General features: G+C 45.5%; 1 protein-coding gene across 6 annotated transcripts in view; it reads right to left on the minus strand.

Annotated features, from left to right (window-relative positions):
• Positions 1 to 960: 960 nt before the first annotated feature.
• The window catches only part of ikzf2 (IKAROS family zinc finger 2), a 44338-nt gene continuing 18889 nt past the window's right edge, over positions 961 to 26409 (minus strand). For 5 of the 6 annotated variants that reach the window (XM_035410487.1, XM_035410485.1, XM_035410483.1 and 2 more), the window contains 6 exons: positions 25341 to 25433; positions 18032 to 18226; positions 15319 to 15486; positions 8783 to 8920; positions 7907 to 8038; positions 961 to 5581 (listed from right to left, as the gene is read on the minus strand). In XM_035410487.1, coding sequence (XP_035266378.1) covers positions 4794 to 5581; positions 7907 to 8038; positions 8783 to 8920; positions 15319 to 15486; positions 18032 to 18226; positions 25341 to 25433 — 1514 coding nt within the window. In that variant the 3' untranslated portion in view covers positions 961 to 4793. The remainder of the gene's footprint in view (positions 5582 to 7906; positions 8039 to 8782; positions 8921 to 15318; positions 15487 to 18031; positions 18227 to 25340; positions 25434 to 26409) is intronic. The other variant, XM_035410488.1, reaches the window with a different exon arrangement.

Below are 26409 nucleotides of genomic sequence, written 5' to 3' on the forward strand. Positions count from 1 at the left end.
AAAATGAGTCAGCATTCATCATCTCATACACCTGGGATACGCACAAAAACAAAAGGTCTGCACACGTGTCATGAATCCCACGTTGGTTTTTCGTATGAACATTTTTAAGAACAAAAGTAAAAATAATTCAAGAAAAGTTTTGCGAATGAGGCCCAATTTTTTTTTGTTGTTAAAACATTTTAAAAAAGCAGAACTTGATTGCACTGAGTCAGTCTTAAGGAATGCAGTTCTAGGATAGGCTGATCAGTGTTGGACAGACAAAGCAGAAATGCTGAAGTGTTTTTCCCAAGCAGCAGTGCAACTGCAGCAGCCTCAGGTCTCAAGAGCTTGAGGCCAATGCCTGGAGCCTCAGACACAGGGGAGGTGGGGGGGGGGGGCAGGGAGGGAGGGGGGAGGGAGAGGTGTGAGGGCTGCTGAGACAGGGACAGTACACCACAATGAAAACAGACACCGCTTGACTCCGGCACAAGCCTAGATGAGTTTCAGGCCAAGAGGTGTTAGCACAGCAAGCACTTGTGGGCACATGCAGGGTGAGTCACACACACGTGCGTGCACACACGTGGAGGCGCGCGCTTGCACACACACACACGTGCACGCGCAAAAAAACACAAGCACACACGCGCGCATGCACACACACACGCACACGTGCACACACTCTCACACACACACGCACATGTGTGCACACTGTCTCATACACACACATATGTATGTACACACACACACACAGTACAGCATTATATTGTATTTTTGCCAGCCAGGAAACACAAAAACTGAGACTTAAAACATTTAAGATCACTTAGACATTCAGATCACTGTACACCACTCCTCACTCAGGCAACGGCGTGTCTATTCCTCCAAATACATTTATGCTGAAATTAAAACAGATTAATTATTTAAACATAACAAAACAGACCATTGTATGTATTGTGAAAAAAAACACAGTGTGACCACGAGGATAAATCAGTTTTTGTTTTTTCTTTTTTTTTTTAATGTAGAAATGACCCATGCTTTGTAAATGTAACACTGCACAACAGTGTCTCAATCAAACAAAAACAATAACATAAGATAAAATAACAAAACACTGTGTATGGGTATGCGTATTAAAACACACAAACATCTTTAAATCCTCTTCTGTTTCTTCATTGTGGAATAAGCAACAGCTGCCAAGAAAAAAAGAAAAAAAGAGCAAATTTTGTCCCATATTTAGCACTGAATTAAAGGGCAGGGGAAGTTACACCCACAGACATAAGTACCTGAGATCCCAACATTTATAAGACTAAACATTATTCAGTGCAAGTAAAGCACAGTAAACCCCATTTCAAAATCAGTACCAAAATATAATATATGCAACTCATGTATATATTATGTATATATTACAAAAAAAACTTTTACACTTCCAGTTTGTTGATTTGCAGGCATTTAAAAACATTTTAAAAGTCAAACCTTTTTTTTTTACTTATCTATTTACACATTTGTACTCTGAAAAAATAGCCAGCTATTGCACTTTCCTTGCGTAAAATATACTCTGTGCTCAACTGGGTTTCTATGGTTTCAAGTATATTAAAATATCCACCCCTTTGTTCTCTCGTACTCAGCAATAATTTGCTGGTATATATTATACACTTCATATTCCTTTTTAAACCATCATTTGACTAGTCTATATTGTCAAAACAGCTCGGACAAAAGACAGAAAGAGACAAACCCCTTTGTCACTTTGTTCAAAATCAACTGTGAATGTCCCCAGTTGAACTAAAATAAAGAATAGTACAAATTCTGAATTTGTAATAATGTGACATTTGTTGTTTGGGGTGCCCTAGATGCATTATAAAATGCCCTTGCATTTACCTTTGTTTTCTGGAAAATGCTAGATGAGTTAAAAGTCACTTTGTATTTATAACAGAATAGTGAAACAGAACTCCACTTCTGATCCTTCTTAGTTATGTTCTTCCTTCTCATGATAATTTCACAATTCACAGTTCTTGTATCCTTGCAAAGCGCTTTCCAAAGTGAGTGCATTAAAAAAGAAAAAAAAAAGTTTTTGCAAAAGCAAAAAATAAAAAATAAAACAAACAAAAAAGAAAAACACACACAGAGCACCATGGAAGATATTAAAGCTTTGGACGTCTGTAAACAACACACCTACAACACACCTTTCAGTTTGTCTGTGACATTGTTTCAGTAAATTGTGTACTGTTTACCAGCCCTTCCCCCCCCAAATGTATTTAACAGTACACCTTAAATGCTAGAGGACAGAATGTAAAGCTATAAAGATGTGAGTATTGTGCTGTCACTTATCTTAAATTCTTGCAATACTTTGCTGATGAACTATTTATTCTAGAAGTATTTGGGACATTCTGTGTGTATTTAACAGAACATAAGGGTATGCCGATATTCTAATATGCCCAGCAAATAATTTGGAATAACATGTCAATATTAATACATATCCCAGTAACATTAATCACAATCAAATAAACTAGGTTGCATTATTTGAAAGGAAAAAAAAAATGTATAAGACAATTGATCTTAGAGGCATCAATGAACAAAAAGATGATGTTTGCAATAATGCACAAGTAAAATATGGACAACATAACACATCGGTGAACATGTACAATATCATTGAGCCAAGAAAACTAAAAAAGGATTCAAATAAATAAATAATCCATCCCACCTTCCCCGGGAATAAGTAAACGGTTATTATTTTTGGATCAGAAAACAACGTAAACAAGTGAAAGCCTGTGTTCTATACATAAGCTCCCGCAACAAGCCAACAACTGACCATACTGATTTATCCAGTACAGATGGAAACCCAACACTTGTGTCATGTAGAAAGAAGAAGTTTCTTCGGATAAGGACAATTAAACCACCGATACGCTACACTTTTTGCGTAAATAATGCCACAATAAAATAAAAATAAAAAGTTTTTAAAAAATGCCTACAAACACTGGTGTAAGTCGCGTGCCCATGTATCGCATCTCCAGGAGAAAGTAGCTCCAGAGAAAGTGTGTTGCAGAAAAGCCTGACCACTGGCAGCTATTCTCCTATTCTGTGTGGCTGTGGACACTTTCATATTTGTCGTTGTACAGTATCAACACACGATACACAGATTCAGTGCTTAACACACAGTTCGTACCGTGACCCTGCTGTGCATCAAAACAATGACACAACCAGCAGAGAGAGTTTGGCATAGAGAACCGCCATGAACCAGGAGACAGAGGATGCTATCAATCCAGCCGGCGAAAGAACTAAAAAGACTGGGGGTTTCACGCTCCCAGTTCAGCTGGAATATGTTTCCAGAGTGCTCTCTTCTTCTTCTTCTTCTTCTTCTCTTCTTCTTATCTAGTGCTCGCTACTTGTTTATAGCTGGTGTTCAGTACAAATTGGGAAGTGGCAGGGCGTGAACCTTTTAGGAAAGCCTATATTCTATTTTAAACAGCAGTTCCCATATTATCACCGACAGGCTTTAATCAAGCTCACCCGGTATTTTTTGGCTGGACCGCAACAAGCGGGGCCAGCCCTATAAAAGCAAATGTCTGTGACTGACTGAGTGACTGAGTGACGAAGTCACACCATTGGTCGGCCGGTCCAGCCACATGCTAGGCTTTGACCTGGTCTTGTTATGCACTCGACTGCCATTCCTATTGAACATGACATATTCTACTGAACCGCAGGTGACAAAACATGAAAAGACGCATTTCAGCTTGCTATTGGGTTGCCTGCTACCAGCCTCGGTGAAAGAAGATATCGAGGAGCAACAGTCACCGTGGTTACGGCATCTGTTTAGTGCAACCTCTTCAGTTCGAGTCGTGACTTCAGAGCACTCAGCCACTTCCCAGAGAGAGAGAGAGAGAGAGAGGGAGAGAGAGAGGGAGTTCAGTTTGGGTGCCGGTTTTGGAGTGACTTTGATTCTTGTAATCTTCCAAAAGTCAGCTCAGGTAATCTCTCACTTTCATGTTTCGTGTTTTGACGAAACCAGGTCGATTCACGTTTCCACAAAATTAGCCTAATGCTGACGTGAAAAGGAGAGTGTTGCCCTTACCGTACTGCCTGGCTACATGTAAAAAAATTAAAATAAAAAAATCCACAGCCACATCCTATATATGTTGTATCATATACATATATATATATATATATATATATATATACGATTCCAGATGTTCACAAGGCATACTGCATTTTAGGCACAGTAGTTCAATGTTTACGTATAACCAGGTAACATGTAACACACTTCAGATTGTCTGTGGAAAGAGGCGGGTCAGGGGTTGAGGACTAGGGTCAGGAAAAAGATGAAGAAGGAGGGAGACAATAAATAGACAGATGGAAGCATACTGAGATGTAAACGTCAGAGAAATGGCTCAACATTGTGGATGGAAATCATCAAACTTCATAACAGTTCCCGTACGTAGCTGCTCTGATAAAGAAAAGGACCACAGACCACACCCTGAGTAGACAAAGGCAAACCTTCGGTGTACCGTTTTGTTCATTTTTTATGGTAGGGTTGGCAGGTGGAAATAAAATAAAGGACATAAAACTTCATCAATCACCTTTTTCCCTATTTTACAACGCTTCAGACGGCTTAAAAACAGAGTACGTATTTCTTGGACCCAAGCCTTCATAAATTTGTCGAAAAAATAAAAATGTAAGCTTCAAGCTGTCTGAAATTATATGTAATATGTGCGCGCGTGAGTGTGTGTGTGTGTGTTTGCGCGAGCGTGCGCACACGCGCATATATTTGTGACGCGAAAGTTGCGCGACCTCCGCCAGGGAGCTCGCCGCCCTGCGCGTGCGTGCGCCCCCTAGTGGAAGGTGTGCTCCCCGCGGACGATGTGCGAGGAGAACTCGTAGCGGTCCTGGCTGCGGTGGCCGCAGATGTTGCACTCCAGGGGGTCGCGGTAGCCGTGGCAACCCATGTGGATGGTGTACATGACGTGGTCCAGGAAGAGGACCCGGCAGTGCGCGCAGCGGAAGGCTCTCAGCTCCCGACCCTCCTTGCTGAAGACGCGGTAGGCCTCCCGGCTGGGGGGGCGCTCTGCCGCCACCGCGCCCGCCTTCCCCGCCCCCGCCTCGGCCGCCTCCCTGGCCCCCGGCTCCGCCCCCCGCCCCGGCTCCTTGGCGTAGGCGGGGCTGACGAGGGGGTAGCCGGCGTGGTTCAGGTGGGGGGGGGCCTGCTGCTTGTCCTGCGGGCTGCTGCGCTCCGAGTCGGCCGAGTCCAGGCAGCTGTTGCTAGGCGACTCCTCCCGCAGCGCGGGGGGGTGCCGGGGCCGCACCAGGGAGATGGGGCCGTTGCTGGAGGGGGGGAAATCCGGGGGGGCCAGCGGCAGGGGCGCGGTGTCCCGCCCGCCGGGCCGTTCCAGGCGGGGCGCCAGCGGGTAGGAGAAGAGGGGGTTGATGAGGGGCACCACGTCGCCCATGGCGAACTGCGGGTGAGGCAGGTGGGAGCGCAGGGACTCCGCCCCCATGTAGGAGATGGCGTTGCTGATGGCCTGGTCCATCATGTGGGCCTGCACCAGCTCCGCCTCCTTCTCGTACTTCACGCCCAGCTCGTAGCTCATCTCCGGATAGCCGTAGCGCACCATCTTCTCCTCTGAGAAGCACAAACACGCACATTCTCACGTTAGCACGGGTGGCTAAGCTGCAGAATGCTAATCAACCCGTAGCATACCTCGGGAGTGGTTCAGTACAACCACAAAGTCAATATTTTCACTGGCAACGAAAGATCTTACGCAAGCTAACCCAAATCTGGGAACAAACACATTATGACAAGGGTATGGCAAATAAGGTGAGAGTATGGTAATTATGGTGTTGCAGATAATATTCCGTCATGCCGTATATTATTTACAAAGGACAGGTATTTAGTGAAAGTATAATAGATACAAGAACCAGAAAGTGCTGCTAACTTTGCCCATCCAGTAGAGGTATGCATGTTGTAGGAACACTAGTCTATTTACTGTCACTGAACAGCAACCAGGAAATAATTCATGAGATCTGTATAAATCTGAGGATACATTGCTGACATTTTTTTTTTTAAATGCCCTTTTTGTACGCGAAATGAACTGATAATTTCTCTCAAGGAATGACATCTAGAAAAGCAAAGTGAATTGCAGACTGCATGGACACAGAATTACATCTAGCCTCGAGGACAACAAACTGGCTTTGAAAGACGAAGATCTCAGAACGTTAGGTTCTGCTCTTCTGTGTTTTCTGCTTTTGGTGAAGGGACTTAATGGTGGAAAGCCCCATCGGAAGCACGGTAACCATAATGAGGGTTTAACCCCTGCAAAAACATGGATGCGGTGAGAGACTCTGCCTCCATTCGGTAAGAGCGATGGCAGAGCTACAGGTGTGTCAAACCACAACCACGTACAAAAAAAAAAAACATTTCGTGTTTTTCTCTTCTCTCTTTCTTTTTCTCTCTTTCTCCCTACCACCATTTCAAAGCGAGGACCCTTTCAGGAAAAAAAAAAAACGTAAAAATTATCAGCGAAAGAGAAATACTTTTTCAATAAGGAGCAAATGAAGCGTCAGGACATTCTTGAAGTGGCATTTCGTAATAGAAGAAAAAGTGGGTAAGATCGGCATCCAGGGTTTCGGTGGAAAGCCCTCTTTAAATCGCGATGGTTTCATCTTGCCACTCATGTCCAAGAAAATGTATCTTTTTTTTTTCCCCCAGTGGAAATAAGGTGTAGATAATCAGGTCAAAAGCTAACTTCAAAGCACACAACTCATTCTGCTCTTTTGACTTCTTGAATCTGAAAATGTATCTGAAATTTGAATTTTCATCCCTCAAACAAATGAAATAATGAGAAGCAGCACTATCAGTTAAAAGCAAAATGCTATATAGCTCACACTCAAATGCACTTCTACTTAATCAAACAATATTAATGAACAAACATTTTCAAAACAACTGTGTATTGATCGATCCTTTAATCAATTATGTCCATGTAAAAATGGGGTTTTAGTATAGTACAGTTTCTCCTCTCACATGTTGAGAATAAAAAAAAGTAAATGAATAAACAAAATGAACAACAAACACTTTCTCTATGGAAAGTAATTGTAAGTACAGTACGTGGAAATTTTGGTAAATGTTGAAAGGCGACAATCTCTCATTTGGGATCTGTCGAGGCTTGTCATACCTGTGATATGACAAGAAAGATTTGGAATACCTCAACTAGCAGCTTCAAGTCCGGTTACATAATAATAATAATAATAATAATAATAATAATAATAATAATAATAAATAAATAAACCAAAAGGTGTATGAGCCTGTGTTATTTCAAGACAGACTCCTCCAGCGTTTATTCTACATTACTCAGCCTGTGGTAACAGACTCCTACCCTTACATGAAATGCAAATACAAAAATTCAACCGACTCATTTGTTACAAACCAGCAAAACCCCAAATAAAATACTCCATAGATAACAATCAACCGCTTATAGGAAAAGGATCGCAATTGTAATTTCTGCAAAAATTGACATTTAAATTTTCTGTAATAATAATGTAGCTCTCGACACGGATACGAAAACCAGTCCCTTCAGGCCGGCTATTAATCATCTGTGTACCATAAGTGGGGTGTGAGAATGGATTTTTCCCCTTCATCTTTGATGACTTACTGGATCGTCAGCCCCGAAAAACTTCATGTGTTTTACCACAACTGAGTTTGCTGTGACGACATCCTTTGCTTTTGAAATCGCCCGAATCACACCACAGAATTCAAAAGATTCACACACGTTTTAAAATCACGCACGCGGGGACTGAACCCACAGGTGTAGCGAAACCCTTCGGAGGGGACTCTTCCCTCGTGCGGTGATTGGGTGGAGCGAGAGCGAGAGACGCTATTTTTCGGCAGGTCTCCCGGAACGCGCGGGCCTGCTCGACCACCGCCGCCGTCGGGTTGGTCCGCGAGACTCACCCACGAACTTCTGCGGCGTGGTGCTCTTCCTCTTGCCCACGTTGGCCTGCAGCCTCTCGATAACGGGAGGCCGGTCGAACGGCGCCATGGCCAGGCCCTCCATCGAGACCTTCTGGTCCTTCAGCGCGTCCCCTGTGTTTGAGGGGGGAGAGACGGGGACTGAGCGCCTGAACGGGTAGCACCCAAAAAGCCAGACTGCGGTACACACGACCGGAATAGACCCCGTGGTGGGGGCCTGCTCTGCAGCAGACTTGAGCAGTGTTTTGTCAGCCCTTAAAGGGATATTTCACAGCGGCCTACCACATTGTATTTGCACAGCGTGAACACGAGCTGCGTCAGTTATGTCCCTGCTGACCATTAACAGCAGTGCCGTTCCCTCCTGGTTTTCCTGTTCCCAATTCGCTCTCATTTTATTTCTGCGACCTCGCCGAAATTCATCGTTTTAAAACACAAACTGAATACGGAGGATAATAGGGCAATAAAAGGGAGAACGACATGAACCTTCAACTATTTAGATGAATTATATCTGGAGTTAAAAATTAGCATGAATAAAAATAAAATATCAATTATTGGTATAATCATTCAAAATGCTGTAGTCATAACAAATCCAATGCACAGAATAAGTTACTGGCAAATTTAAATAAAGAGAAATGGTCCATATGACAGTAAGAAACTAGTAAGAAAGCTATTAATAGTCGTTTACACATTTTAAACAATTCAGCATGGATGTAATGAGAACAGGTTCTGTTAATACTAATTGAGTCACTGGCAAAACCTGAGTCAAATTTACACCTGAACTTACACTCGTGATGTTTTCTTGAAGCTATATTTACCAACTAAATCCAGTGTGGTGTACAACACCCCTCGCTTGCCTACCTTGGTATGGCCCGGTGTTCTGGGCGGAGTCCATGTTGACACTCTGCAGGTAATTATGACAGCGCTCTTTGTGCTCCTCCAATGACGTGCGTTGTTTGTAGCTCCGCCCACAGTAGTTGCACTTGTGTGGCTTTCCCACTACACAAAAAGAGAAAGACATTTTTTAATATATTTTTATAAAATAAAATTAAAAAAAAATAAAATTTATATAAAAACTAAGAATAAAAAACCGAACGGAGAAAACCGGCGGCTCATTCGAACCGTGCGCCCCGCTCAGTGTCACTCATTTTGCTCTCAAAAAGTGCTGCTGCTAACCCAAATTTAGCAAGCCGTCGGCCCGCTGTCATTACCTCCTGCGGTGACTCAAACGGTGATCAGTGAATGAGGTGACGTGACACATAAACCAGAGCAGTGGGCGGACGAGCAGCTCACGCTGCTCCCTTACAACTCGCCGATGCCACCTGCTCTCTGCCAGCGAGACCCGAGCGTGGCATGGGCGGCTGGCCGGCACACGCCGGCCTGGGTTTCTCCAGACGCGCAGAAAAAAAAAACCCCCCGAATCGGGCGGTCTCCGGGGGCCTCGCTACTACGACCCCGCCTCCCGCCCGGTGGGACGACAGTGTCAACAGTGATAGTAATCGGAAAAAAAAAAAAAAAAAGCGATTGTAACACAGAACAAAAAAAAAAAAAAAAAAAAGAAAAGGCGTGCGTGTTTCTGTTCAGTCACTGCTCCGGCGGTTTCCAGTGATTCATGCTCTCTGAGCGTCGCCCTCGGCGACGCCGCTGCAGTACTGGATTCACGCGGCGGCGCGCGACAGAGTGCCACTGGGTTTCCAGCGGGTTTCCACTGGGGGTACGGAGGTGCGAGCAGAGGTGGGCGAGCTGCAGGTGAACTCCGTGACACCGCCCCCCTCTCTCCCGTGTGACAGATCGCGTGGGCGGAGCCTCTTAAAGCACGCGCCGGCCCAGAGACTCGCCGAGCCGCGACTGGTGATGGCGGACGCTCGCGAGCCCGTGCGGCAGCGCTAACGGTTCTGACGTGCCGGTCAAGGGCGGCCAGTAAAATTTAAAATTTACAAAAACGCTGCGCTTAAAGAACATTAGCTCTCTTAAAACCTTTATCTGTGCCCTTTCTCCTGTTGCTTCTCCGGGCCATTTTCGACAGTACGCAAAAACTATTTCGCATGAACATATGAAAGTCCGTAGATATGAACTAATGCATATAGGCCGGTGTAATGACTATTACTTGTTTAACAAAAATACTAATTAATTCCTCATTTTTGTTTTATATTGATATTACAATCATTGCATATAGCCTACATAATGCCAGAAAAAGAAACTGTGCCAAAATATTGCATTACTTGTCTAACTGTGTTTGTAAACGCAGCGTTTCCATAATCTGTGCCAGTACTGTAATTCAGTCTGTCCACCTTTCTGATGGATTTTTGGAAGCGGAAGCTTTTTGTTATTGGCACAATCCCCTCCCCCCCCCCCCCACTATGTCAAGAGGTACCAAGCTCATAAGCACTTAGGGCCAAGCTGCAGTCGACAGAATTGAATTATGCTCCGTCTCTCCACAGGCCTTATTGTGTTACTCCAAACGCAAAAGTCCGCTTCCCCCCCTCTCTCTTGAAATCGGAATCCATCAAGGATTCGCGCGATCGGGCGAACGCTCACGCGCGCCATTCATCGTTTCAGCCACAGTACCGCTACGGACGCCAGATATTCCATTTTCACTGTGGCGTCACAGGTTGAGTAACGGAATGAGTCTGAACGCTCACGTTGAGTAATTACTTATCCTTCATCAGAGGCGCACACCGCCAGTCCTGGGACAGATGTTCACACGTGAGAGAGAGAGAGTTTCACTGGTGAAGCCTAACTGCAGGTTCTGGGCAGGGAACCTGCTGAACAAATTTCCCCTAGTGGGACAACAAAGATAACCTTGAACCTTGAACCTTGAACCTTGAAGGTTTGCAGGTTCAATTCCCAGGGAGGACACTGCCATTGTACCCGTGAGCTAGGTGCTTAACCTGATTTGCTACAGTAAAATACCCTGCTGTATACTGTAAATTGATTGACTGTAAACTTACACATCTTTCTGATGTAAAACTGAGAAAGATGTGTAAGTTGCCCTGGTTAAGAGCATCTCCTAAATACCTGTAATGTACTGTAAATGTAATGGAAAATATACACATAATATAAGGCTTCAGAAATGAACCCCACAATGTGCCTAGCCAATCACTGACTTGTTTGGACCAATCACACCGCATTGGCCTCCACAGCAAAACAATACAATGGTTTAAAATTTTTTGAGTATCGGGCAGCACCCGTTTTGGGTTACACTGGGTCTCATGAGAGTCTCAGCAGAGTCTCACGAGAGGAGTCACATGCCAGAGCTCACTAAACCCAGACACTGACACAGTAATTTATGAAAACATTCACAGTTTTCCCACCCGCTTCTTCAAAGTCCCGTTTTCACTTTGAAGCACATGGTGAGAGGTTTACTAATATGGTCATGAGAACAGACACCCACCTCCACCATACATTTACTAGAACAGTCACCGTGTCATTTTAAGCTACTACTATTGCTATTACTAACCCCCCCGGCTTCTGTCTGCTTCATTTTAAGAGTAAATATTGCTAATAGATTCTTTTTTCGTTCAGACAAAAGATGTTGTTACCCGTAATGACAAGAAGCTAAGAGGCAGCTACACATGGTTCAGGACTGATGTCTTAGTGAGAACGGAGACTGTATAGTAATGACATGAAAGAAATGAAATAAAACGGGTCCACCCACTTGAAGTCTCAGTATGTGTAAACCGCTTTCAATATGTAAGGTGAGGTTACGTTATGATTGTTCTGAAGTGGATACATCTACAAGCTGTAGACAAGCCTTCTACAGGGCTCATCCTGTACCCTACTTATTTTAATTTTATTTTTAGTTTTACTTTTAATCGAAGGCCAAACATCCACACACGCCAACAGTTAAATTTCAACTCGACTCGATCAACAACCTTTCCGCCATTTAAAATTTGATTAGATTTTTTTTTCCCGCCAAATTCGGAAGTCTCCAGCGGTGCCTCTTGAGGTTCCGAGGCCCGCCACGCCCACGCAAGATGGCGGTTACCGCGGCCGACGCGAGTGTTCCCACGGCGCGCTCGCCCGCGAAGCCAGCGGCCATTTTCCACACCGCAGCGCTACGCCGGGCTATGGCAGAGCGAGCGCCAGTTTTCGCCGACGGGCGTACCTCTCTCGCCGATGCCAGCAGTTGGCCCGTGGGCGGAGGCGTGGGTGTGTGGAGAGCTACAGAAACAGTAACGCCAATCTTACCGCCTGGCTTTTTTTTTTTTTTTACATTGTTCTTCTAGTCATGACCCTGGTGAACCTAGGATCCATTACCAGTGTGGTTTATTGTAAAAGAAATCATATTTAATGAAATATTAAATTCATAGCTAATTTATTATATATATATACATATTATTTCATTGATTACAGCATAATTTCAAAACTAACTATATTTTCTACAGACAGTCAAGCAGAGCCTTTCCTGTGGTAAATTTAAATGACAATACAACTGTTCAGTAGAACTGGTCTTTCGATCTTTTGTAATGTATTTCTTACTTGTTTTATTAAGAATTCTGTGTCTGTGTTGGGATTTATATGTAAATGTTTTTCCTGCCCAAAGATCGTAGATGAAAATTAGCTAAGGAGCTAACTCTGGTGCTTCAGCTGTAATGGACGTGGTTCCTGTTAAATAAAATTTAACTATTTAAATAAAATAACAAAGTTAAGTGAGTAAAGTTCTAGGTAGGTGTTTGGTTTCAATACTGGGGCAGTACCTGGGTAAGTATGTACTGTGAACTTTTTTTTTTACAGTTACTCTCTTGTTCTTAATTGTCTTACTCTGGAATGACTGAGCTCCTCATTTGTTATTGCGACTATGTTCCAGAAGACCCCGTAGTATTTAATGGTTTGTAAAGACACACATCTCTGGAAAATTCACCGAAACTGAACCGCTCTCCACTTCATTGTAAGCGGGGACAGCGAGTGGGCGGTGTTGCAATTTTTTACGTATTAGTGACCGCACGATATTGTTATTAATAAAACGACGACGACGCGCAGTGTTTTCATTGGCCGACTCCGCCGAGCGAAATCTGTGCAAACCGAAGTGTCTGCTTCGGTGCTCACGCGCGCAGCACACCTGCAAACCGTCGCCTGTGTGTAGGGGCACCCCCGCGCTCAGGCACATACGTGCACTCTCACATGCGTACACACACACACACGTGCGCGCGCGCGCGAGCCACGGGACCATTGTTTGAGAGGTGACAAAGCCACCTTGCCGCCACTCTGCAAACGGCAGCCATCTTATTAAAACAAAAAACAAACACTCTCACTTCAACTTGAAACTCAAATATGCAAATACTTTAGGGATGAGAGATTGCGGTCAAAATAGCCTGCTCAACAGTGTTCAGCTAAGGAAGAAAACAGGAAATTGTGATATTAAAAACGATGACAGGCTTTGCTTCACTATGATAGTGTCAGAGGATTTGTTTTTTTTTTTGTTTTTTTTAACAGAATGTGTTAGGAACCTCTGAAGAATTTGTATGCAGCTTTTATCAGCAACGTGGTAAAATGATTAACAAATGATTTCTCTAAATGGGGATAAATAGGGATTTAAAGAAAAACAGCAGTGCAGCCACCATTTGCTTGGCTGTACTGGCACTAGACCTGTCTCTAGGCATCGAGCCACACTGCTGTGTGGGGGTTGAGATTGGAAGGGAGAGAGGGAGGGAGGGAGGAGAGGAGAGAGGAAGAAGAGGGCAGTTCGTTGCATCAGACACCTGGTGGTGGGTCAGCCTGTTCACCTGGCAGGAAGAGAGTTCCTGACATTCCGATCTGCAGCAGGAAGTCACCCCCCCCCCCAAACCCCCCTGCCTTCAACCCACCCCCCCCGCCCCCCGGCCCTCTCCACTTTCTGCAATTGCCGAAGGTGCTGGAGGTCTTTACTTACAACGTTATCAGTAAAACTGAGAGCTTTGTATTTTAAGGCTAAAATACCAAACTACCAAAATGACTTATTTATTTGTTAAATTCACATTCGCTTACTTTCAACTAAGTAAAAACATAAATAAATAAATAAAAACAAAGATTAGATTTATCTACATTCAGGACTTGGTGAGAGCTAAATGAGGGTCAGATGAGGTTAAGTCCTGATATCCTAATAAAGTCATGTAATTAAAAGAGGATGTACTCTCTTTTTCACATTACATGTGTGTGTGTGTCTGTGTGCATATATATATATATAGAGAGAGAGAGAGAGAGAGAGAGAGACAGAGAGGGGGAAAGAGAAGAGGAGCAGAAGTAACACGTTTTTTTGGGCAGCGATCAGTGCCTGCGGTATTTAAATCTTGCTTCAGCTCGAGCACTTCCAGGAACAGGGCTGCTTGTGTAGCATCAGAGCACAGAAGGGAAACTCTGATGCCCTCTGAGCTGCAGGGTCTGGGTGACAGTGGAGGGTCTGACAGCAGCGGGGAACGGGCACGCAGAAGTATGATGTGAAAGTGGGTCACAGTGCACCCCTAGGCCTGGCCCGGCCTAGGCGGGCCTAACATTAGCTTCTGACTGCTGAAGTGGAGCCAGACCGGGACTCAGGGCATGATGGGGCACGGGTGAAGAACCCAATAATGTGTTCTTTTTTTGTAGACAGCAGCGCAAAGCTATGGCACTGACTGTGGATCAAAACTCTACAGTCTAGTCATGCGTGTACATTACATTCATTCAGCGATCGGATCCAGTTTCTGTGTGTATGTGTGTGTGCGTGTGTGTATGTGTGTGTGTGTGTGTGCATGTGTGTGTGTGTGTGTGTGTGTGTGTGTGTGTGTATGTGTGCGTGTGTGTGTGTGTGTGTGTGCATGTGTGCGTGTGTGTGTGTGTGTGTGTGTGTGTATGCGTGTGTGTGTGCGTGTGTGTGTGTGTGCGTGTGTGTGCGTATGTGTGTGTGTGCGTATGTGTGCGTGTGTGCGTGTGTGCGCGTGTGTGTGTACGTGTGCGTGTGTGTGCCTGTGTGTGTGTGCGTATGTGTGTGTGTACGTGTGCGCATGTGTGTGTGCGTATGTGTGTGTGTGTGTGTGTATGTGTGTGTGTGTGTGCGTGTGTGTGCGCATGTGTGTGTGTGTGCGTGTGCGTGCGTATGCGTGTGTGTGTGTGTGAGTGCGTATGTGTGTGTGTGCGTGTGCGTGCGTATGCGTGTGTGTGTGTGTGCCTGTGTGCGCGTATGTGTGTGTGTGCCTGTGTGTGTGTGCGTGTGTGTGCGTATGTGTGTGTGTGTGTGCATGTGTGTGCGTATGTGTGTGTGTGTGCGTGTGCGTGCGTATGCGTGTGTGTGTGTGTGTGCCTGTGTGCGTGTATGTGTGTGTGTGCCTGTGTGTGTGTGCGTGTGTGTGCGTATGTGTGTGCGTATGTGTATGTGTGCCTGTGCGTGTGCGTGTGTGTGTGCGTGTGTGTCCGTTTGCGTGTGTGTGTGTGCGTTGACTGACCCGAGTGTGTGCGCAGGTGGCCGGTTAGCGCGTCGCGGCGGCGGCAGGCGTAGCTGCAGAAGGGGCACTTGAAGGGCTTCTCTCCCGTGTGAAGCTTGATGTGCCGCAGGAGGTTCCCCTTCTGGGTGAAAGCCACACCGCACTGGTTACAATGGAAGGGCCTCTCACCTGCAGATCAGGTACACAACCTCACAAATACAGCACACGGCTCGGACACAACCTCACAAATACAGCACACGGCTCGGACACAGTCAACCATCAAGGGAACACATACTCCAAATGCCATGTGCACAAGATTTCCCGCAACAAATACTGCTTATAGAGTTCTGGAAAATATTAGACCACCGTATATTTCTCGGTAAAAACGAATGTGTTCCTTCATCACAATAACTGTACAGGGGGTACTGATTTCAGTGAACTATTAAATATATAGTCAGGCAATTGTTTCTTTTTTTTTAGATGACTTTGATATCAAATTTCTGAAGTAAAACTTATCAGCATCACCCAGATGTTTATAACTGGTGGCTAGATCCATCTGTCAGCAGTAACAAAAACAACACACTTTAAACCAATCAGTTCATTCTGATTTGCTATGAGATAAGATTTACCGTGACTACTGCCTGCCTTCCCTAGGCACCAATCTTAAATTTCCTCGTTCCTAGTTCCTGGTCATCAAAGTTCATTTGTTGCCACGGACACCTATCAAATGGATCCATCTCTCAGAATTCTAAATAACAGTTTATAATGTGTATAAAGACAACACATTTTAAAAAAAATACATAAGACGATCAGTAACAAACACCACACTTAATGCTATGATTTTAAAAGCATGAATTAATTAGTTAATTAATTTTAAATTATCTCATCTGCGCCAATTCTACAAAAAAAATGACTATGTGATTAACAGTTTTGTTCAAAAATCGCTCGACTGGCAAATATGCTGTATAATAGCACGTAGCGTGTAGCGCATTTGTGTGAAGCGCTTCTGAAAAACAGTGAAAGCCAGCAGCGCTCCGCTCTCCGGCAGTTCGCTCTCTCTCCAGGGCGCGACCGGCCGCACTGCAGGCATGGAGACTATTTCCCCAATACGGGATGATAAGGCCACGGCTGACAGCCACCGGGCGACAAGCCATTAGGACGGGAATGCAAACCCACTGGCTGAGCGGCAGTCGAAATGCAGTAAAAAAGCCATTTTTCTCCAGAAAATCGTACGGCTGAACTTCCACTTTCTGGTATGGCCTGGTATAGACTGAGAAAGTGCGGGAGCGTAGCCGAGACCAGGCAGTCAGGTGGCTCACTAGACCCCGCGAGGCCACCAGCACACTGGGGGAAGAACGAGAGAGGAACGCGGCCTTTTCATTTATTTATTTTATTATTTATCTATGTTCTTTAACCGACGCGCCTTGCGTTTACATTCCCTCGCAAAATTACTGCTGTTTCATAACACGCCTTTCACGCTAACTCGAAAAAGCAGGCATCTCCCTTCCTCTATCCGAGTCCCAGATGACAAGGGAGAGGCCGGCCGGCTCGGTCCCATCGCGAGCCGCCTCCAAGCACCTGTCGCTTGGAAAATATGAAATACGATTCGTCCACGCTGACAGCCCGACCGGAGCAATAGCGTCGGTTTTTGGGGCCCCCCCGGACAGGTTCTGGAAGATTCCTGGGATATTTTCCTTGAGAATGATTCCAGATCTCAAACATTGTATTGTGTTGCTCGGCAACCCTCTACACACCCCTTAAGAACAAAACAAGAGAAAAAAAAAAACTTTGATGTCAGAAGAAACTTCTGTGAGATAATAGATCAAAAAGAAATAAAATACCAATGAGTGGCTCCTTTCAATGCAGTGTATAATCACTGTAAGGAAATCCCTAATGTTGTAAATGTGCTGAAATAACCAGATGGCATCATACACCCATCCATCAAATAGTTGTCTCTGTCAGGCGATACCGTACAGTATTTGCTAAGCATTTACCTGAATGGTTTTTGTAAATATCTGTCTGTGTAATCACCAGGAAAGTGATCAGCCAAGCAAATAAGCTGTTACGTTCAAAGAAAATAACCTGAAAAAGGTTATGTACATCCCTGGAAGCACATTGTTTAAATTTTTTTCAGCGTTGAGCTTGTTATTACTGCAGTGTGCAGGTCCTGAGACACAAAAAGGTGTTCGGCAAAAAATAACAGAAGAATTAATGTTTGTTTGCAACTTAATTCCTCAAGCCAAAACAAATGTATGTGATTGTCTACGGCCTGGCTGATTTGGCTACAACCAGCAAACAGAACGCTAAGTAGAAGGATTTGATCAGCAAATACTAACACGTGTGTCTCGCCAGTCTTCAGAGGTGGAAAGTCCAGGTATCAGAAAGTATAAGTCCTGCCATGTGTCTCTTCCACCTATTACATTACAGGCATTTAGCAGATGTTCTTATCCAGAGCACATTTTTATTTTTTTTTACATAGCATTTACATTCATTGTAATGAATAGTTCCAGTAATAGTGTCCTACCAGGAAATTGAACCTGTGACCTTTAGGATACAAGACCAGCACCTTACCCATTACACTACACTGCCGCGATGCTTCACCAAGGCTGAGGAATTGTGCCAATTAGCAGACCCCGGTGATTGGAGGAACATACATATTTAGCTTTCTGAACCTGGACTGTCCACCTCTGCCCGGAGCGCGTGAGACTGTCAGTCACACCAGGGATCTGTTTACCGTTCGGTAGCCGGGCGCCAGCATCGCCTGGTCCGTCCGCCCCCGGCCCTCCGTCCTGCGGGTTGCTGGGGCTGTCAATCATGGGCTCCTCCAATCCGGAGCCTTCTTCGCCGCTTTGTCCCACCTCCTCCTCTATGCCCAGGGCTCTCTTCTCCCCCTCCTCCTCCGTTGCTTCTTCTTGCTTTATCGTGTGTGCTGTCAATCAAATTAAACGAATGAAACCTCAGCTACATCAAAGGTGCCAGTGATTGATGACATGTTTCGTAAACCTTCAACCATCAACATGCAGCCTTTAAAGGGGTTTCTTGGCTGTACGTACGTATACGATTAATGCATTTGAAACAATGGGTAAAATTTCTGTGCTTACATTTTGAAGCCATATTAAAGCCTGTATTTCATAGTTCTCAACATACTTTTTAGTGCTCTTTTTCAGCCAGTACCTTCTCTGCTACTGCTAACTGTTAACTGCTGTCCATCACGCCATTGCTGGGCATAAAGGCCGATTTCTTTACGCAATTTTATTTATTAATTAACCTTAATTTATACGGAGCAGGTTGACTGAGCATGCACGCTGTATTGCAGCAACGTCGTGTGAATGACCCCAAAATGGCGCATGTCGCTGCATTTAAGCTCTCCCAGGGATTACAGCAGAGTTTCCCTGGCTAGTGCGAGCGCTAAAAAAGCCCGGACCGAGCTCAGGGGGCGTCCCAGCCCAGGGGGCGCCTGTGCCGCCCGCGGGCCATGGCGGGAGATGGCGGGCGATGGCGGGACGGCTGCAGGTGCAGAACGCGCGCGGGTTTTTCCGCTTGGCCGATGGCGGGAGAAGCAGCTGCGCGTGTGGGCCCGGGCCTGCGGTGAGCAGGAGTTGGAATGGCTTGGGCGTGTCGCCACCGAACTCTCGCAATCTGTCAGAGAGGCTAGACAGCAGGTCCCTGGGGTGGTGGAGGAGGTTTCGGGGGTGTGGAGGGGGGGGGGGGGGGGTCTCGGGTTAAGAGACAGCTCACTCTCAGTCTGCTGGGCCTGCACCACCCTTTGGTTCAACCGCGTGACACACCTCTGCTTAACAGTTGCATTTGTTTAATGAATTCCTATTGTGAGGCAAACACATTCAGTGCCTACGCTCTTTGGTTTGACAGAGTGACACACCTCTGCAGCAAAATGGTTGACAGCTTGGAGGCATGGTTGATTCCGTGGCTTAGTGGAAACACGTCCCACATATGTTTCTGTACATTTAACACAAGTTTTACTCAACATCTGATTAACGGATTCAGGGCAAACACATTCAGTACCTACACTCTCAGAATCAAAAAAAAGCATTCTTTGTCTGTGGAGGCACAGATGAACTATTTTTAGTTCTTTATGGAATCCTCCATGAAAGGTGTAGGAAGTATGAAAAAAGCTCCAGATTGAGTCATTTTGCCCGATAGAGAACCCGTGAACTAGACAGGGTTCCTCTACGGAGACACACAGGAGCCTTTTGGGACCCTTTCTTCTGACCCTGCGTTCACACAGCGAGCAACTCGGTTGACCAGTTGCCCGAAAGTCCATTCGTTCTCTTATGTAGCTGAGCGACGTCCCAGTAACCCCGGCAACTGGGCAACTGAGCTACCAAAGTTGCCCGAAAAATGTTGACCACGGTTTTTGCAGGCATCAGCCAATCAGAGTTTCGGGCTTCCGGTTTTCTCCAACCGATAAGATACCATTTCGTGAATTATTGTTCCACTCAGTGAGGAAAAATGGAGGAACAGCTTATCATTATGGTACAATCACACCCGGTGTTATACAACGTTTAAAAAAAAAATTAAATCAAATGATGCTTGGGCGGCAGTTTCAGCTTGGTTGCTAGGTGGCTAGTGAGAGAGATAGAGAAATCGCTAGCTAGGCAGCTAACTAGTGAGAGAGAGATATGGAGAGATTGCAAGCTAGCTAGCTAGTGAGAGAGACAGAGAGGTCGCTAACTAGGTGGCTAACTACTGAGAGAGACAGAGAGATATATGGCTAGTGAGATAGCAGAAAAAAATACTTATCAGTGTCCTGACATAACCAGAGTATATATAGCATGTACGTCTTTGATGATGCCATGATTTCTCTTCAACAACACGTACGTAACTGCGCGAGACCACTAAGACGACGCGACAGGAAGCTCCTGCCTCTCCCCTCAGCACAGTGGCCCACACGCCGGGTTTCTCGCCCCGTGCGAACGCAGGGCGAGAGAGAGAGCGCAAGAGCAGAGACGAAGGCCGGCGCGACGGCGCGCCGCGTTGCGTGTCGCGCTTCCTCGTCGCGTCGCATTCCCTGCAGAAGTCATCAGGTCTCTTTGATCCACTGCACGCCATGGCGGTTATGGGCATAAATACCTGTGGAGCGACTGGATTTACTGGATCAGTGAGTTCAGTTTTTTTTTTTTGCCTCCACGTCTTCCCCGTAAACGTTACCGAACATCTTGGCCTTCAGTTCACACGGAGGTATGCTGTCATATTTCAGACAATTGCGGTATTATAATTGCATTAAAGCATAAAGCAGCGGTGTACTGAAACCCATCATTTTGAAGCTCATCGTACGGCAATCCGGTTTCTGGTTTCTCTCGACGTGTCAGCGGAAACCAAATGAAGAATTGAGCTATCCATTAAAGAGCTATTCATTAATTCAGTCAGCACATTTAAGCTATTCTCCATTGTTGTTTGTGTTGCTCAGTGTTCCTCAATATGAGTCCAGTAGTGCTCTGTTGGGCAAGGGTGAGATAAAAAATGTGTATTCATTTAGAAAGGGGTAGCAATGCGCTGATACAGTACATCTACTGTACATTGCGGGTGGAAATGAGTATTTATAAAGTACTGTATGTAGGGGGAAGTGTTTCTATGAGCTATTTTGAGCGCAGGTTTAAATACGCGCGTCTTCGAATGACGAGTGTGAGTGTTCACAGGGCGAGTGTCAGGGGCGTAGTCCCTGTCGGGCCATTCTCAGGGATGTTCGGGCGCAATTCAGAAGGAACAGGTCAAGCCAGTGTCGCAAAAAAAGACCAGGAGCGTCACACGAAACCGCGTCACGCGCGGGGTCCAGCCCGCTTTCCCGAAACTAAACCAGACCGGCCTCCCGCTGAATACCGCAACCCTGACAGGCCTGGAACGCAGAAAAAAAAAAACCTTAAAGAGCTCAGGAGTTCAAGAAGTGTGATGAGTGTGATTTCCTGCCGAAGTGATCTACAATGTACCGAGAAAGAAAGGCTCAAGGCACTCTTTTGTCCAGAAAGAAATATATATATATATATATATATTAAAAAAACCTTATTATGATGGCTATTTTCGTGAAGAAATATTCAAAAACATGAACATGAAAGAAGAAGGGCTGCATCCTGTTTGTAAGTTTACAGTGAAACACCCTCCTGGTGGAAACAGCTGCTACCCTTTGAAGGGAAAAATACATTCTGCTCTAGAAAAAATCGCAAATTCCTCAAAGTGTTGCCAATTTACGCGGTGTTTGGGTACATTAACTTTAATCTGCCACTTGATCCAAAATCTGATTGACTGCTATACTTAAATCCCTGACTGAAAAGACTGGCAGCGTCAAATACTTCAACAGCTTGCTGCTCCTCATATTTCTGTGGAGAAAGACAGCCGTGCACATAGCTGTAAAATACCATAGGAGGGAGCAATCTTGCGTCTGTGCTAAAATTCTCTCACACTGGCCACAGAGAAGGAAGGAAATCTTGCTTCTCCAAATCTTCAGCCCGATAAAGTGCAAAGATTGGCATGTCCAACGTAGTGAAGGCCTGTATACACTTAGAAAATGTATCATTGGATATAACCAACGACACCACCACACATAGGCCCACTGCTAATGTTAACAAACTGCTGAGCTCAACATGGAACCTGATGTACAGTGGAGATGGAAACAGAATCCGGTGAACTGTATGCTAAAACACAGAGGGAACCGTATTCAATTTCATTAGGTGCACTGAAAACAACCGACCATCTCGCTTCTGTATCCTGGCAACATAACAGGAGATCTGTGAAGTATTACTGCCATTATTATTCTCTGCTGAAGACACACACAGAATGGGACAATTGACAAAGCGAATCCCAAGCACCTCTTTCCTCACTCAAAGATCAAAGGCGGATCTAGTCTAGCAGGGTGCTCATCCAAACCCCCGCTCTCTAGAACCGAACAATACAGGATAACAGCACCAGTAGGGCACAGTATGTTTTTATCTCAGAATATACCCTCGACCAGTTGGGGGTCGCTAAATAGCGATGAACACGAACCCCTAACTGACTGGATGGACCCTCCCGTATCCCGGGTGACGGAATCACCAATTGCACGACGGCCAATGGAGAGCTATGGGCCACAGTCAACAGTGACATCTGACTGATCCCAGACCGTGGAGGCCATCGTCGCCCAAAACTTCCTCTGTTTCTTACATTTGTGTTACACACACACCTGACTGTCTGAACTGCAGCGGAGCGAATGACGTGTTCCGATAATGGAGCGCTCGTCCTTCGCGTTCACACACACACGCATCCCCCAACGGCCGACGCGTACACACCCACACACAGCCACACACACGTGAACACTGCGATTTTTGCAGTCCGCCATTTCGAATGCAGAAGCGTTGTATTTAAAGAGGTAAATCGGACTCAGAACTAAAGTGCCAAGTCGCATGCAGTTTAACATCAGCCTGCTCAAGCGCATTACTGACGTTACACACTTCAAAACGCTTTGACTTGAAAGTTAGAACTTGAAAGTAACTAAAACTTGACATTTTTAGTAAAATATGATATGAAACATAGATTTTTAAAAAAAATTTATAGTAATGTACATTTCCATTTTTATGGGGCCGTGTACAACCACTGTACAACCACGTTCTTTTAAAACAACATTTCTGGGAACAATGCACAGCTTGGAAGAAGACTGAGACAGAGCAATATCTTTTGCTACAATACCAGCACAAGCAGCAGACAAAGAGTTCAAAGATACATGAGTAGCAGCTCTAACAAAGGTCAAACAACTGGAACGTAAGAGAGGAATGACTTCAGGTTGGCCTTTATCTGTCTGCAAGCATACTGTCACACAGGTACTTTTACAGTCCTTATTAAAAATATATATATTTTTTTTAATTATGTAAATTTAGGATGCTACAGCCAGAAAAAAATTGAATTGTATCACGTGGAGCATGTGAGGATTTTAAACGTGCAAAAAAAGTAGTACATACATTTACATTGTAGTACTACATATTTTATATGATTATACCTTTCCTTGCACTTGTCATGTGTACGTGTATTGCATATTTGGATGACAGAAAGTTGACTGTTACCAAACATTTCAGTAAATCAGTACAACCAATGTTACGCCACTGACTGGCAGGACCCGGAATGCTTTAAAACCACTGAAAATAAAGTAGGGGACACTTTCAGGGATGTCAGTGCAAACATCATGTCATTCCATCACCAGATCAATTAGCGTCACAGCTAACATGCGTAGGTTTCATCGTTCTGTGCTGAAATAGCATCAGCACTAGTTGCCCGAGAACTGAATACAGGACGCTGTCTGAGAACCTTGAAAGTGGGATATTTGTTCTGTGCAATATCTATATCCATTTCTGACAGTATAGCGTTAAAGAGAGCAGACCATCCAGCATCAGAGAAAAGCACAGCGTTCACAAAAGGTTGTTTATATACTATAGGAAGATCATAACAGTGTAGAGAAAACATACGACATAGCAGAGGGGCGACATAGCTCAGGAGGTAAGACCGATTGTCTGGCAGTCGGAGGGTTGCCGGTTTGAAACCCCGCCCTGGGTGTGTCGAAGACACGGTTAGACACCTAACACCTAATGAGAGGCATCAATTGTAAAGTGCTTTGGATAAAAGCGCTATATAAATGCAGTCCATTTACCATTTACCATACAGTGGTTACTTCATCCCGAAGGTGTACTGAAATATGGTTGGCCTTTGTGTGTGCGTGTGTGTGTGCATGTGTGCATGTATGTGTGTATGTGTGTGCGTGTGTGTGAATGTGTGTGAATGTGTGTGTGTGCGAATGTGTGTGTGGTGTGGGCTGGCACACTTGTGCAATCGATGGTGACAAAGCACTGGTGTGGTTGTGTAGCTTTACAGTATCTATTAGAATTCTCCCTTCAGTCTCTCTCCCTCAAACGCAGGACCAGATGAGAAAACAACAGCGAACGACAGCTTCCCCTTTTTCTCAGTGATCATCTCCAAAATGGCAAGCCCCGGACTAATCAGATAACCAGCACACTCTCTCTGTTACCCTTTCTGCTGACACTGGGGGGGAAGGGAGATCTTTGCAAAGCTGGTTGCAGTTGCATCAGATTAAAGATACAGCGCTGGCTCCTTGCGCTTCCAGCTGTGCTAATCGTGAAGCTACTTCCTCCCGATTTGACGTGCTCCGAGCATCTGTGGAAACCTATTTTTAAGATATGGGGAACAGCGCGAGGCGAAACTTGAGTTCTGCTACAGCACACATAACGGCTCAAGAGATTTGATTATGTTCTGGCACGATAACCACGGTGGCTTCTGACATCTCTACCGGAAGGAGAGCACCGACAAGCGGACCCTGATAACGGGCGGGTTTTAATGGAAGGACACACACAGAATGCTCGCTTCCTCAATCTGCATTTATCAGAAGGGATCCTCATCTAAACGGATCTTTGCTCCAAGCAGGCCCAACCGACGTGCCATGCCGCATGGGTTGTTTTCTATCCTTCCTACCCACAACAGCAGTTTATATTTCTTGCTGATTAATAACAAATATACACCCCATCCCCCCAATAAAATGTTACATTATTAAGTATTTTCGTGTCCGAAATAAAACTTACAGCAGTCTGACACCGTGTCCTTAAAAACTTTTTTTTTTTTTAAACGCTTAGTGTTCAGTGAATGGTGCCCAGGCTGCAGATTTGTCTTTTTTTTCAGCTGAAGATTCAAATTTAGAAAGAGTCTGTTTTACTAAGAGAAGAGTAGGAGAGAAAGAAAGAGTCTGTTTTAGTAAGAGAAGAGTGGGAGAGATAGAAAAAGTGTGTTTTACTAAGAGAAGAGTAGGAGAGAAAGAGTCTGTTTTACTAAGAGAAGAGTAGGAGAGAAAGAAAGAGTCTGTTTTACTAAGAGGAGAGTAGGAGAGAAAGAAAGAGTCTGTTTTACTAAGAGGAGAGTAGGAGAGAAAGAGTCTGTTTTACTAAGAGAAGAGGAGGAGAGAAAGAGTCTGTTTTACTAAGAGAAGAGAAGAGTAGGAGAGAAAGAAAGAGTCTGTTTTACTAAGAGGACAGTGGGAGAGAGAGAGAGGAGTCACTCACTATTAGGGGAGTGCTGCCCGTTGGGCGTGCTGTTCAAGGACAGGTCCACCAGCATCCTCGCGTGCTCCTTCCTTGGAGAGCAGTCGCCGTTACCTAGGAAACAAAAAACAACAACAGTTGAGAATGCCGCTGCTTATCCTGGAGTTGGGGGGAGGGGGGGGGGTGGGGCATTTTTGACTGCAGCAGATAAGCCATATTAATAAAACAGGTAATAAAACATAATACCATTTAGCTCCAAAAAATCACCCCCAAAAAAAAAACCGAAACAAAAGAAACCAGCGTTCAGCGGTCAGCCTGCGAGGAAGAGACGGCAGGACGCGGTGTAGAGGCGCACACACACAGCGCGTCGCGTCGCGGCTCCCCGCCGCCTGACATGCCGACACAACTACACCGCTCAGAACCCGCCCCTGAAGACAAACGGCAGCGCTGCCAAGGCGACCGCGCCGCTCTGGGATGCTCCCCTGTCAGCGGCGGGAGAGCGCGTTTCCCCTGGCGACGCCGCCGCGCCACTGTGGCCAGAGGCAATTCGTGAGGGACCCGGGGGGTGGTGCAGTCGGTTCCAAAGGTGGGGTTGGGGACAGAGATGGCTCACCCCCCTCCCCGCCACCCCCCGCTAAGATCTCTGAGCAGAACCCCCCCTACCCCCCCCCCTCCCTTCCTGACAGCCTGGGGATATAACTGTGCTCCAACAAACCCTGCGCACCCTTCCCGAATATCACTCCCCATTACACCCCCTTCGGAGTCTTCCACACAATAAGCTGCCAGTAATAACACCCCCCCCCCCCCACACACACACACACACACACTCCTGCGCGCCATGGCGACGCACTGTATCGTATCTCAGGGGACCTCAGAGGGGGCCGCTGCTGAACAATGGCAGGCATTCAGCATCTCCATCAGGAGGAGATTACTGTAAACAGACCACGGCCTGGGCCTTCACGAGACATCACACAGAGCTGATCAGCGACCCCAACTGTCGGTTAAACTCCCGATCACTGCATGGGTTAGGCAATCTGTCCAATTTATTCTGATTTATTTGGGCGATCATAGTTTAAAAGTCGAGAGTTAA

The sequence above is a fragment of the Anguilla anguilla genome, chromosome 3 (assembly GCF_013347855.1).
Source record: "Anguilla anguilla isolate fAngAng1 chromosome 3, fAngAng1.pri, whole genome shotgun sequence".
Classification (NCBI taxonomy): Eukaryota; Metazoa; Chordata; class Actinopteri; order Anguilliformes; family Anguillidae; genus Anguilla; species Anguilla anguilla.